General features: G+C 34.4%; 1 protein-coding gene across 5 annotated transcripts in view; it reads left to right on the forward strand.

The window, feature by feature from the left end:
- The window catches only part of LOC138696491 (uncharacterized), a 68,160-nt gene continuing 52,894 nt past the window's right edge, over positions 1–15,266 (forward strand). For 2 of the 5 annotated variants that reach the window (XM_069821520.1, XM_069821524.1), the window contains exons 1-4: positions 2–205; positions 3,695–3,880; positions 4,011–4,090; positions 4,496–4,588. In XM_069821520.1, coding sequence (XP_069677621.1) covers positions 3,706–3,880; positions 4,011–4,090; positions 4,496–4,588 — 348 coding nt within the window. In that variant the 5' untranslated portion in view covers positions 2–205; positions 3,695–3,705. Of the gene's footprint in view, positions 206–2,816; positions 2,919–3,694; positions 3,881–4,010; positions 4,091–4,495; positions 4,589–15,266 lie in introns of those variants that run through there. The other 3 variants (XM_069821523.1, XM_069821521.1, XM_069821522.1) reach the window with 3 other exon arrangements.

Raw genomic sequence — 15,266 nt, forward strand, 5'->3', positions numbered from 1 at the left:
TGCAACTCGATTATATCGACGTAGGAGTTTTGTTCACGAGGCTAAATATTGGATTTGTGTAGAGTTCTATGGTGTGATTGTTGTAGTTCGTTGAATTTGCTTTAAACTTAATGCGATAAGTACTGCTTACAGTTAGAGCAAAAAACTTCGTTAACACAACTCTGTATTAGGGTATGTTAGTGTTCAGAGCATTCAACGTAAGCCGGTAAGTAATGAAGTATTATGTTTTACTATTGTTGGTATTTTCTTTGAATAGAGAAACTGAGCGAGAGCATTAATATTTTGTAACTTATGCAAAGAAAAAGGTTATATTTTGTGGGTTTCTTTTATGTGCACTGTGATCAAAAAATATAATTTTTGGATATATGTCTTTTATTATCTCAATGGCGTGATGGAATAGTTGGGCGCCATTTTGATGGTTGGTGCTAGGGATAGGGTCAGTGTTGCCAACAGTTGTTCATATAATCCCGCTAGATAGCTTTCGAAAACCCGCGATTTTCTAACAAATATCTCTAGATTTTTTATTTTATTGGGTTATTTTACGACGCTGTATCAACATCTAGGTTATTTAGCGTCTGAATGAAATGAAGGTGATAATGCCGGTGAAATGAGTCTGGGGTCCAGCACCGAAAGTTACCCAGCATTTGCTCGTATTGGGTTGAGGGAAAACCCCGGAAAAAACCTCAACCAGGTAACTTGTCCCGACCGGGATTCGAACCCGGGCCACCTGGTTTCGCGGCCAGACGCGCTGACCGTTACTCCTCAGGTGTGGACAATATCTCTAGATTTTAATGTATACTTATTATTCAATAATAATAATAATAATTGACAAGATAGAGCATCCAACCGCCAATGTAACGACATCTGTCCTCCAATGTAACGAATATTGTACACTTTTATCATTCCCAATGTGGCGCAATAAAGCAATTTTAAACACTTTTATCACAGACACAACATATTTAAATTCTTATTGCATTATATATGTTAAAACCCAAAACCCAACAAAACCAGTTTCCATGTTGAATCTTTCGTACACTACTTTTAACGCTTGAATATAAATAATTGATTAAATGGCGATCTTACTCGTGTTAATTATGTAAGCTTGTGTGGCTTACAGCTGTTTCGGTGCTACTTGACAGCATCCTCAGGGCCTACTAGATCTCGGCGCTATCTCAACTTCGCTGCCTGTTGTGTGGGTGCGTTCGTGTGATGAAGATTTGCGTCAAATAGTGTGTGTTTTCTGAAATTGATCATCACACGAAACCACACAACAGGCAGCGAAGTTGAGATAGCGCCGAGATCTAGTAGGCTCTGAGGATGGTGTCAAGTAGCACCGAAACAGATGTAAGCCACACATGCTTACATAATTAACACGAGTAAGGTCGCCATTTAATCAATTATTTAAAACCAATTTACCAAACAAAAACCTAAACAAACCAAACCTAACCTGACTTTGATTCTAGATCATACGAAAACTCACTTTCTGTCTATCTTTATTTGCTTAAACTAGTTTTTACTAGTTGAAACTGGTTTTGACGGATTTCGGGTTTTAACGGTAACCTATATAATATGGAATTATCACTACATTGACACATCCATTATTTCACAAAATTATGAAGGCTGCTTTTAATGCTAATATGAATTTCATTTCAGAAAATTTAAATATTAAAAACCGCTAGTATTCCCGCTAAGCGGGATAATATAATTTTACCCGCGAGACGGTTATCCAAAAAGGCTAGATTTAGCGGGAAAACCGCTGAATTGGCAACATTGGTTAGGGTTGCCAGATTGGGCTACTTAAAATTTTAATTGGCTATAGATTTTTACCATTGGGCTACTTGCGACTTTTTGGGCTACTCAAAAATTTTCGGGGCTATTTTTGGGCTATTTTTTTCTGATTTGAATTTGGGGAAAATTAATAATAATAGGTGTAGTAACAGTCTTCCTCTCCGTGAAAAAACCTGTTACAGTGTACGTCTCGCTTTATTCCACCACCTTAACCACGAGAAACGACGTACCTATGCGAAATATATATTTATTGTACATGTCAAATGACCAATCCAGTGTAAGGGGATTTTCTCATTTTACCGTGACCAGTGCCAGCACTCCAGCAGAAATGCAGTGGCGAAGTGCAGCCTGCAGGCACATAATAATCAGTTGCTGTTTTTCCTCCAATTCAAGCATTAGTATTTTTGTGAATGCCGTTGTAGTTTATTACAGTAATCTTAAATTAGGAACTACTTAGGATCTTTTGTAAAAGTGATATACAATTTTTAAGTTATATTAGAGAATTAATTTTTTTACTTTTTTGTATCCTAATTATAATGTAGGCTAATTATTATTCAATTCTGAGTCCTATAGTGAAATAATTTTAAGAGAACTGTGTTTGTTATGGAAGTGATATACAGTAACATTTTTAAATTGTGATAGTGAATAACTTTTTTATATATTTATTTTGTTTTGTGATTATACTGAAAATGGAAATATTTATTATTTCGTTCTGTAATTGCTGAAAATGGGAAAGTGGGAGAAGTATACCAAAACGTTTAATAGGCAGTGATTAAATGGTACTTCATTCTCAAACTGGCTTCAGGATGTGAAAGACGACAGCAATAAAGCAGATTGTAAAGTTTAAATTTCAAATTAGTGCTCATAAAGGAGACTTGAAGAAAAAAAAAATCCGATTCAGTTAAATATGTATAATCCGCGAAATATAAATTTGCCATTTATATTTGGCTACTTTTTCTGAATTTTGGCTACTTTTCCAGCGAGCTTTCGCTACTTTTAGTTATACCAATCTGGCAACCCTGGTTGGGTAGCGACGTTTCTTTCTAAGTGGCGTATGGTGTGGTTGCCGGCTTGTGTAAATATCCTTTTATTAATTTGGTGATATATTACAATATTGTGGAGGTGTGACTGTACGTAATGTATTAACTGTATATTTTTATGTTCTACTGTTTTACAACATAATCTTTTAAGGTGATTTATTAGAAATAAAGATCGTGCCAACACACACACTCCGTGTGTGCATGAGATAAGCCTACTTGTGATGCAAAGACATTTTAAGTACATACTGCTGGAAAACAATAGTTATATTACTTTTCGGGATAGTTTCCTAGTACCCGGTACTCGTCACATAAGTCGTTTTTGTGTTTGTACAGTGGTTCCTTTCTGAAAAGAATTTTAATAGTTTGTTACTCTTCTTTCTTTTCAGAAAGGAACCACTGTACAAACACAAAGAACAAAGACTTATGTGACGAATTTTAATAGTTTGCTACCAGTAATACCCATTCGGGTGATCCTTTCGTCATATAATAGTTTGTTACTAGATGTGATTTTAAACAATGGCTGACTTAACGGCTTACGCAACGTGTACTGGGTACTAGGAAACTTCTCTTTTCGGGAGCCAAGTTTTTTGGTTTGCCTAGTAAGCTTTCGGTGGAAATGGAATTATATACTTAACCCTCCGGTGAAGCCCTCATTTGTAGCTGACGTAATTGCTTATAAAGATGATGTTACCAGTAACATCGGCACATGCATTAGGGTTAGGAAACTTATTACAGTAAAGTTCATGTAGCGAAGTGAAAAAATTGTTCTATATGTTCGTGTCTCTAGGCCCTCGTAACTTAATAGGTGTGCTTGTCAGCGTCTTTGAGTGCATTTTTGTAATCCTTATGTAAATGTTATATTTTAGAACATTCTGAAATGTCACGTGGCCGCGGGTTTAGTGGAAGGGGCAGTTCCTTCCGTGGAAGAGGAGATGGAAGCTGGAATGATGGCGGCAGCCGAGGAAGAGGTTTTTCAGGCCCTTCTCGGGGACGCTTTAATTGGTATAAGGAGCATTCCTCAAGTTTCGACTCTCGGAGCAGATACCAATCAGGTAATAGTGTGTTGCATATTTGTGTGAAAAGTAAAATAAAAGTTCTTGCATTCTGACTTCAGTGATGCAACAGTACGAATTAAAGAATTATAGGGTAGGCCTAATTATATGTTAAATTTCTCGGCAACAGGTGGAGTCAGCAGTAGTGGTGAGAGATATTCAAGCAGGGGTCGTGGTGATGACTCTAGCTACCGTCGTTACAGCCGCATGGTATGTTAACTTGCTCATATGCCGTAGCATAGAATGTTGTGAGAAATCTGTTAACCCTTAAATTGACATTGTATCCTATAGGATACAACAGGTTAATAGGCTGTATGCTATAATTTTAATAGAACAATAGAAAAAAAATTGGTAGGAAAATTTAAATTTCACAATACTGTAATATTGTACAACATATAAAAATACGGACATTGCGATAGTTGTTTTCTTTATGGTCCGACAAGGTTTAATAAATTAGTGTGAGAAATGAAGCTTTGCCAAGTTAAGGGTTAAGTAGGTATGAAATTTGAAATTATTTAAGAATGACAATGTTATTCTTGGTTGGAATGCACTTCAGGTATCTGTTGTGTGGAAACAGAATTTGGCACATAACCACCTATGTCATCTTGTTGACAGGATGGGCCTGGATATTCCTCTCGTGACCACAGCCATCACCGATCTCCAGAATCTCAACGCAAACGTATGAGGACAGATCATGGTTATGTACAGGTATTGTGATTTAGATCCATTTTGGCAGTTTAAGGACGATTGTTGCAAAACAAATTTTCTTACAGGTGTTCTAGAATTATGTTATAACCTATAAATTATTTGTTTCGTTATGCCATTTGATAATGAATTATCTGCACATGAGTAATTAATGTATATTTTACTTTTCTGTTCTACATATGTATTTTGAATACTTACCTCTGCTCTGCTGTATTTGAGTTTAGTCAGTGCAGTAATATTTATTTTTATCTGTCATGTATCGCAAAAAATTGAAGGACAAGAATTGCATATTTTGCATTAATATTTTTTCAAATTTCTACCAGTGGCTTTTTATAGTTTCCACCCCTTTCTCCAGGAAAGGGGTTGCAAGTTATTTTATTCCCTTACTGCCATTGTCATTTGTTTTCCAAAGTTTGCGTTGTCTTGAAGGTGTTTGTACTGCCTGAATTGAAATTTCTATCAAAGTGGGGCAGCTAAAAGAAAAATTGACCACCATTGTTGTCTTGGCATAACGAGTGGGTCATGGGATCTGAAGTTGCGATCGGGCATGGGTTCGAATCCTGCTTGGGTCGTTTACCCAGTTGGGTTTTTTCTGCTGAGGTTTTGCTCAATTGTAAGGTGAATGTAGTTTAATTCTGTAGTGAATTCTCGAATTTGTCACCAAATACGATTTCGCTTATTACCAATCTCACTGGTGCTAGATAACCTCGTAGTTGATGTAGTGTCTTTAAATAACCTACTAAAACAATAATTTCGTTGTGGAAGATAGGTTTTCTTGTTAATTGGGAATTAATTTGGTGGCTTAACAGTTTTTGTAGGATACAACAGTTCTCTTTATTACAAACATTTTGCATGTATGTGTCCATTGTATTATTGAAAAATTTCTGTATGATGGTTACAAAAATTGAAATGTGTAATGATAATCTTCATATTTAATGTTAGAAGTTTTGCTTCATCTAGTAGTACAATGAGGGAGAAAAACAATCAATGGCATGATCATAGATTGTGTAAGAAAACCAAAACTAATTTTTCCATTAAAACCTGTGATTTTACCTATTGGATGGTATTGGAAATTTTTCTTTTGGGAAATAGTTGTAGGGGCTTGCATTTATCTCTTGAATCTAATAAGTCTTTATTTTGGATTGTGTACTGTCATAATTATTAGGTTAAAATTCTCCCTGCACCATAACCATAAACTAATAGAGTTTTAATATCTCATTTTGTGTAGCCTACAGTATAACAAAGGTTTATTCCTGTTTCCATTCATTCATTGTGAATTCAAATTCTCATTTCGAGTACCTGCATATCTTGCAAATTTTTTCTGCCTAATAGAGATAAATTTTAGTATGTTTTTGAGCGCAAATGTGTTGAAATATTTTGAGGACATTTTGTAATAATCGTGATGTGTACAATAGAAAAGGACTTTCCATCTGCACTATGAAGGCCAAAACCATTAGAATCTTCCGTATATACTGATTCTAGTGATCAGTAAGATCATATCTTTTTCTAGACACTGATAACGTTGACTGCTTTACTTGTGGGATTGCGACTGCTATTGTTAGTTTCCTTAATATCTTCATGTAACTCTTCTATTATGAAACAAAGATTTGTGGATGAATAAAAGGATGTTAATTGTAAATTGTAATTCTCCCAGTTGCTTTTTCATCTGAGATTTTTCTATGAAAAGAAACTTGTGAGAAAGCAATAGATTTCAGTGAGAATGCATTATTGTCTTCTGCAGTAGAGAAGATATTACGTGTTTCGAACAGAACAACTTTGATGGAAAAAAAAATACAATAAGTTATATGTGAAGGTGTTGGAAAGTACACAGAAAAAGCAAGTTCCGAACACGTATAATAATTAATCTTCAGTTTCTTTTCTATGTAACGTTTGTTAAATCTTTACTGTGGTGATTGAATGTTCTGATTTTGAAATAGCCAAATGTTAAAAAGAAAATGCTGCTATAGAGGAACGTGAATTTGCTTCGAAGGATGCTTTTTATGATGCATTATTTTATACAAATTGATTCAATGAGGCAAAAGAAATTTGTTAAAACAAACTTCGTTTTAGTCTTCTTATAACCCCTTATTACAAGATTCAAAAGCTATGTTTCATAGAACTTACATATATGATTAGATGTTTCCTGACTGCTCGTTTAGATTCTGACAATGTCACATGCATAGAAAGTAAAGCATCTTTTAAATGTACATTGAAAAAAAAAAAAAATACAATGTATATAGGGACTTCTCTTGTCACTAGAAAAACACATTCAGGTTCGTGATTGTGACATTGTAGCCTATATAATTAAAATTTGAAATGAATATGTATGAACTCAAAATTCGTGCTATATTTCTTTTGGAGCATAGAAGACGTCTTTTGGGTCTTTGCATAACTGCATAAAATTTGAAGAAAAAAAAATTATGTTGGTATGAGAGATATGAATATCTTCAGTTTGCACAATGTTGAAGGCATTATATTCTTCAGAGTTTTCTTCATTTCTACAGATTGCAAACTATCACCATGCAATAGGGATATCTTATGCGAAGTTTTACCGCTAGATGGCAGGAGCGTTTCATGCGGTGCAACATGTAGAGCTATGTTATGTCATATGCTACAGTTGTTTTAAGTTTACCTGCTTGTTGATTTTCTGTGCGTGTCAAAATTATATTTATAATTATTTTGTATGAACTAGTATAATTCAATATTTTCTTACTTCATAATTTAATTTAATTTAATTTACAATAAATAATAACGTAAACCTGTATAATATTGAGCGATTCCCCAAGATGGGTGGGAAAATGTGCAGTATGCAGAGTATAGATAAGAGTAAATTGAATGTTCATGAACCTAAACGAGAACTTTTGAGAATGAGATGAACGAATGAAAAAATATGAACTATGTCGAAGGTGAATATTGCCCTCTTTAATCATTAGTATTTAAGAACCGTACGCTAAAATCAGGATATGGAGCCACCATTGTGGTTTTTTTTTTTTTTTTTTTTTTTTTTTTTTTTTTTTTTTTTTTTTTTTAAGGGAAGGGACTATCGAGATTGAATTCCTTGTATTTTTTTCTGTAGTTGCAGAAATATCAAATGCAATTTTTAATAGGAAGATATAATGTGATCGCAGTAGTTATCACAATTAGTCGTGCGTTTTGTAGGTTAAGGACATGCAGTTTTGAATACAATGTAGGATGATTTTGAAAATCTGAAGTTAAAACATGGTTTTAATAATTAGGGTACAGTACATTAAAAACATTATTCACGAAATGGATTTCACTACGAATTGTCCTGGATAATAAACACCCAGTTTATCGAGAGTTTACTGCAGGCGTAAATTTAGGAAACTCCTAAAATTACTGCATATAATCTAAGCTAACATAGCTCGCTGTCGAGGTTGCGTATGTTTTTATTACTTTTCTTTTTCCTCTTCCAAAATGAAACTGTAGTCAACAATTCCTTACTTGAAGTACCGGTAGTTACTTTTATTTAATAGCTAGCACTTTCGAGGTGCAATTTAATTACTTATATTTTTTAAAGTTCAAAGCATATATTCAGAATATTTTGGGACATGATTGAAGACAAAAAGCTTTCTCTGGTATTTACATATAGGGACATAACAAAAATTTGTCATTTTTAGTTGTTTTTAAGGGTATTTAATATACTAATACAATACGTATTTCCTCAATGTTTGTATACCGAAAAACAAATGCACACGCAAAGCACATACCTCAAAGTACATGTGCGCTATCTGTTGGTGCTAGTTCAGTATATCCCTATCACAACAGTCTCTTCAATACAGCATATCATTTCAGATACTGAGTTAATAAATTGTGGAGTTATGTCTGTAAATTTAAGTTCAGTTTGCATGCAGTCCTGGTTGGCATGGAAGATAACAGCAGCAATTTACACGACTCTGAAATGGCTTTGTTTTAGAAGACATGATTGATGTCTTCATACACATTTGTACATATGGTTGAACTAATTATTTTCTATTCACTAATACTTGAAGTACGGTTCAGGTGAACATATTATCCTTATGGATAATTCAACATAAAATGGTCAATACAATGGACATTGAGGATCAGTGGCAGGTTGTTTGGTTTGTTCAGGCTTTTGGTATGTCTACCAAAAACATATATACAAGGTATACCAAAAACCTGAACAAACTGAACCTAACCTGTCGGTGATCCTTGATGGCCGTCTTGTTGACTAATGTTTTCTACCGAATTAACTCATATGTTGCATATTGAAAATCGTGTAGAATAACAAGGATTCACTTTTTTCATCCATTGACTTGAAAAGGAATGAGTAATCCTATTACTATAACATGTCCCAGACCTTTTGGCAAAGTAAATATTCTTCTACATAACAAGTGAAGGTATGTGATCGTCCTTGTGTAGCTTGCTTTGAATACTGTAAATTATTTTTGACATAGTCTTGTTTCATTAGTTCTAGTGCTGTGCCTGGATTTCATTGAAGACACATATCTTTTTCCCTTACTTTTGATTGTATTTTGAGCTTTGACATGAATGATATGAATAATTACTGTTTGAGGATGGAACAAGTTCACTTGGTACTCATTTGGTCCTATTTACTACCTCCTAATTTTGACGTGAACAAGAAATGGCCAGTAACTTTTGTGTGGAGGCCTCTGTCAGGGAGTGTTATTTTATGTCAAATCTACATTGAATCCTTCCAAAGGATTTTTATTGCCCTCAGCTGATTATAACCTTTGAACTTCAGATGCAGTGACAAGTGTGTTAATTGCTAGACCACCAATTATTAAATTGAAGTCTATAATATTAAATAAATCACAATGTATTTCTCACTATATATGTACACAAACAATATAATTTAAGGAAACCTGTTTATATACATTTCTATCAGCACACACACACACACACATATATATATATAGCAGAAATTCAATAAACATTAAGCTAATGCTCAATATATTAACAAAAGCTAAGAAGAAATCTGATAAATATTTTTACTCAAAATTTCAATATAAAGGAACTAAATATTGCAATATGAGCCATGCTCGACATCGTAGCTGTTCATCTAATACGTCACTTCGTCCGACAGAGTGCTCTCAGACGTCATATTATAGATAGCGCTATGAATCCCTTCATTTTCTTATCCAAACTATCCTATGGGCTGGTTGATTACATCAGACGAGGAGAGAGGGAAAGCGAGTTTACTTGGTTACGTGCAGTCATATGTTACAACACTCAGGAGCCGGAGGCCGTAGGGATAACAACACTCAGGAGCCGGAGGGCGTAGGGATAACATCATTCAGGAGTCGGAGCCCGTATCGACAGTTTCTTTTAGGAAATTGATGTGCACTCGGGAAGTGGAGCTCGAACTGTATTCTACTTTGGTAACTTAAGTTCATCCTGGTAGATTGTTCGAGAATAGTGTGTCATTGTATTTCACTTGAGTATTTACGGACTATATGGAACCTTGTTTGAAATGAATATATTTTGGGATTTAGCGCGGCATTAGTTGTATCAGATGTGTAATCATTGGAGTAGGCAAATTTGGGTTGTGATATTCCCATTTTTGGTTATATGTGTTTGAGATACTGTGCAGGATCGTGTATTGGAAATCATTCGCTGATGATACGTCTTGGATTAAGTAATTGCGATTACGTGAAGTGATGTATTGTGATATAGGAGGTTGTATTGTATTAGGGGATTATGTGAGGAAATATGATTTGATATGAGAGGTTTTGATGTTCCAAGACTGTTTGGGTAATAGCGTAGTGATTAAGATCTCTTGGGTTACATCGTGTTTGACGCTGTAATGAACTAGAATAGTATGGGCCTCATTTACCTATTCTCTATTTCCTACTCCATTTTGGTTATTATTGATTTCCACGCTGGTATTCAGGAATCGAGTGCATTGACTTTCCGTTGCTATTCAAATGATTATTGGAATTTGAAATTATTGTCGGTTACTTATCACATATCCTATCTCTCTCTCTCTCTCTCTCTCTCTCTCTCTCGGGCATTGTTTCATTGTTTAATGGTAAAGTACAGAGATAGTTGTTAGTACTATTTGCATAGTTTATGTGAGACATATGTGGAATTGGTAATGTATATTGTGATCAGTCATGTGGCGGTTCGTACTAGGTAAATTCTTTGTGTTATACTGAGTTCATGTGTATGTTGAGTTTGGTTAATCAGATGTTATGTTATCTATAATTGAATGGGCCATGTGTTATGAGTTAGTGTACTGACTGGGCGTTCATGTTGAGGTTTATATCTAGTTGGATATACGTGTATATATATATATATATATATATATATTGAGAGAATGTTTCAATGACTAAATGATTAATGGGTCAGTAATTGATTATTGAGAGATGGGCGTATTAGATTCTATTACGACCTATAAGTATGTTTGCTGCCCAGTGTAGTTAAACTCTCCACGATTCAGTCATTGCTTTGGTACTTATTCAGATTAACTTGTTATATTCACATTCATTTAATTTCATACTTACATGTTATTTCATTTATCATTCATATATATTGTTATCTATTATTGTTAATTATATCTGTTATACAAATTCACGCTATTTATTTCTAAAGGTCCTCCACTGCGCACATCTAATCCTTCAATGTACCATCCACTTGGCGAATAACAGCCACTATAAGAAGTAGTAGAGGAGGAGAGGATGATCGTACACCTCGTCCGTCCTTCTCAAATAAATAATGTAAAAAAACAAGAAGTCACCAGGCCCAGATAATGATACATCCTGAATTTCTTGAAAACATTGGAAAACTGCTAAACAAGAACTACTAAAACTTTAAATTGTATAATTTTATAAGATAAGTTATATTCTGGAAAACTATTAGTCTGCTGAATGAAAGAAAACAGTCATTTCCGTTCTTACAAAAAACCTGCGTCAGAAATAAGAAATTATAGACCCATTTCACAAACTAGTTTCATTGCAAAAGTCATGGAAAACATTGTATCAAATAGACTGAATGGTACTTGGGATTCCAAAATTTAATTTCATCATGTCAGGTTGGATTTAAAGAATTATTTCATTCAGCCAGTGAACAGATCCTTCTTTTCAGTAAAGAAATGAAACGATACACTAACAGTTTTGTTTTGTAGATTTTAAAACTGTATACAATTCTATCTGTAAGACAAAATTATTAAAAAAAAGAAAACTAGGTATATGATTTAGGCACCACGAGGTTATGTTGTATTGGATTCCCCATTATCCAACCCAACGTGTTATTGCATCAATATAAGATGGAAATATCTTCAAATATAGACAAGTTCACAGAAGATTATCACAAGGTGCAGTTCTTAGTAAAATACTTTTCAATATCTATATCAATGACCTGCCACAAACAAAAAATCTGGGGGAAAGTGCTCTTCTTTCATCACCTGCCAAAAACCTGGGACAGTTATAGTAGCTAAATATCATACTTAGGCAGTTGTGGCAGCAACCAGTTTAACCTTACTAAGAGTACAGGTGAAATACACGATACTAATTTGTGAACTGAACCGCACATTTAGAACCCACTCTTGTTTTTAGTATATTCTAGTTTTATTTCTACATTACATTGTCACTTTAGTACATTTGGATAGTCTGTTCTTAGTTATGTAACAAAAATTGTAAGCGAGATCATTTGGAACACTGTAGAGAACATAATCCATTACTGTTCATGTAGTCCACTGGAGAATGATGTATGCAAGGTTTTTAAACTTCTTTTCTTGTAAATATCGTATCGTATTTGTAATGTTCTATTATGTAAAAAACTTGAGTTTTACAAAAAAGATACGTGCTGCAATATATAAATTATCGCAGCCATAGTGGCCTAGTGGCTAGAGCACTAGACTTATAATCCTGTGGACCTGGGTTCGAACCCTGGCATACCCCTGATTTATAACTTGTATTGGGCAAGTCTGTGGGATTCAGGTAACAGGTTTTCTCTGTAAGTTTCAGTTCTCCTGTGACATACCAACAAATTTCCATCTCATCACAGTTGTAGTGTAGACCAGCCTCCTATGACACACCTTGAGCAACAACTCTGTCAGTAAATTGTCTAGACAACTGGCTTCATATTAAAACAAAACCTCTATCTTGCAAGGGTAAACGTGACCAAGGATGAGAGTGGTAACTTGCTTGCAAACTCTTATTCAATCCTTAACAGATGGAAAAACTATGTAGGCAACTACTAAATGTACATAGGTCAAATAGAAATAATCGGGACGAAATTCAAATACAGACTGCTGAGCCATTAATACCTGAACCCACACTCTCTGAAATCGAAATTGCGATAGAAAAGCTAAAAATATACAAGTCTCCATGTATCAATCAAATTCCACCAGAATTAATACAAGAGCTTTACAAGCTTGTACTTTTTATTTGGGAAAAGGAAATTGTACCAGAACAATGGAAGGAGTCTATAATTGTACCCATCTTCGAGAAGGGGAAAAAGACTACTTGTAGTAACTTTCTAGGAACATCACTTTTGTTAACGTACGAAATTTTGTCAAACGTTCTTTTGAGAAGATTAACTCCATATGTAGATGAAATTATTGGAGATCATCAGTGTGGTTTTAGGTGTAATAAATAGACTATTGAGCAGATTTTTTGTATTTGACAGATATTGGAGAAAATGGGAGTATCAGTTATTCATAGATTTCAAAAAGGTATATGACTTGGTTAAGAGAGAAGTTATATATATGCCGGGTTTCTGGTACACCTCAGTTAACTGTCAGTTACTTGACTGCACTGATAACTTTCATGAGTTTCCGAAAAGTTAAATGTAGATTTATCAGATCTTGTAACTAACAGTTGAGGTAACTTCAAGTTAAGTATCTCTTGTTGTCCGTAGATGTCTCCACTAGTATTTTGTTAGTGTTTTTTTTTTTTAGTTATTTATAGTCATTTTTATTTGCAGAAGTTTTCAGTGAGCTCTGTACTAGTAGGAGCAAGGATTTTTAATTAAGAAACCGTGTGATAAACAATAGTGTGCATGGAACTCTCTGCATCAAAATCCACAGTTAATTCCCAATTTACCACGAAAATCGTCTGTAGCTGCATTTAGATTGGCAACAGGCCATGATTGTTTGGCCAAACACCTGCATAGAATTGGAATATATCAGTCCCCTAACTGCCCATTGTGCAATTCAAACCAAGAAATGGATTCGGAACACCTCAAAATCTGTGCTTCAGTGGCTGGTCATGATAATATCTTTGAAAAATATTGGAGTGCAAGAGGTCAAATGACTTTATTGTCAAACGCCTGGCATTAGAAAACAACAACATGTACACTTCCATCTCAGTTGTAATATGATTAAAAAGGCAATGATTGTTGTTATTTGGCGTGATCGAGGTAAACAATACTAGTGAAGAGAGGGCTAGATGTAATTTCTGCTACAAAACTGCAATGCAGTCAGCTGTGGTGATTATGGCAGCCCTATTGGTAATGTAAAAATGTTACATTCGTCCATATGAATGCTTTCATGTGTTCAAATGGACTTTTCGGAGACTGAAATACCATTGGCATTGGTAGAACACCTAAGAATAAAATATTCCTTGACTGACGACATAGAATCTGAAGTTTATGACGAAAATTAAGCTTAAGATATTCGAAATTGTTTTTACAAACACATCATTATCCTAATATGTTATAGAAAGTAGAACATTTACCTTAAGTTACGTAAATAAAATGCCAAATTTTTAAAATTACACCGATAATATAGTAAATTAATTAATTCCAGTTTATATTATTATTTAATATCAGTTACTATAGTTTAAGAAACAGTAATGCAGTAGTGCCACATGTTATTTGTTCGAATCAGTACAAACAGCCAGGTAACTACAGGCTGAGGCACAGTTACCAGTTGAAGCACAGATAACTGTAAAGATGACGATAACTGTTGTTTTGGAAACTCGTTTGAAACATATCAGTACGTTAAATCTTAGATAACTCTGTATGTACAGGTAACTGTCTTTCCAGAAACCGGGCAATAATAATCTTAATGAATTTGGTGTTCCCAAGAAACTAGTTTGATCAGTTAAAATGTGTCTCAGTGAAACAAACAGCAGAGTCCATATAGGTCAGATTCTGTCATATGCTTTTCCAATTCACTGCGGGCTAAAGCAAAGAGATGCACTATCACCTTTATTTTTAACTTTGCTCTAGAACAATGGTTCCCAAACTTTTTTGATTGCAGATTCCTTTCGACTCTATCACTTGCGTCTTTATAATAATTGTGCAGAGGAAAATGGTTTGATATGAAATAGGTTTTTTTTTTTTTCTTTTTTTGGAGGGAGGTTTACAGTAAAAGCCCATTCATTATAATGCAACTGCCTGGGGACATACTTTATCCCCGCATTTTAGCTTACCCTTGGAATATCAGAAAGTGACCTTATTGGGACTCTAACGGCAGGATGATAAGATGAGGAAAAAAGAACGCAACATGATGCACTGTTACATGTAATTTGTTATAAAACTTGAGCTGTTATACACCTTTATTCCTGTGAAACATTAAAATACAGTTGTTGAGAATTGTCCTTAATCATTCAATCCACTATAGGCTTAGGATTAATTTACTGTAAATTTATAAGTGAAAATTTTGAATGGAGTTGTATTAAATTGTTATACAATGTGTACATAGGTATGCTACAGGAAGAAATTGTTACCACGA

This window comes from Periplaneta americana, chromosome 3, assembly GCF_040183065.1.
Source record: "Periplaneta americana isolate PAMFEO1 chromosome 3, P.americana_PAMFEO1_priV1, whole genome shotgun sequence".
Classification (NCBI taxonomy): domain Eukaryota; kingdom Metazoa; phylum Arthropoda; class Insecta; order Blattodea; family Blattidae; genus Periplaneta; species Periplaneta americana.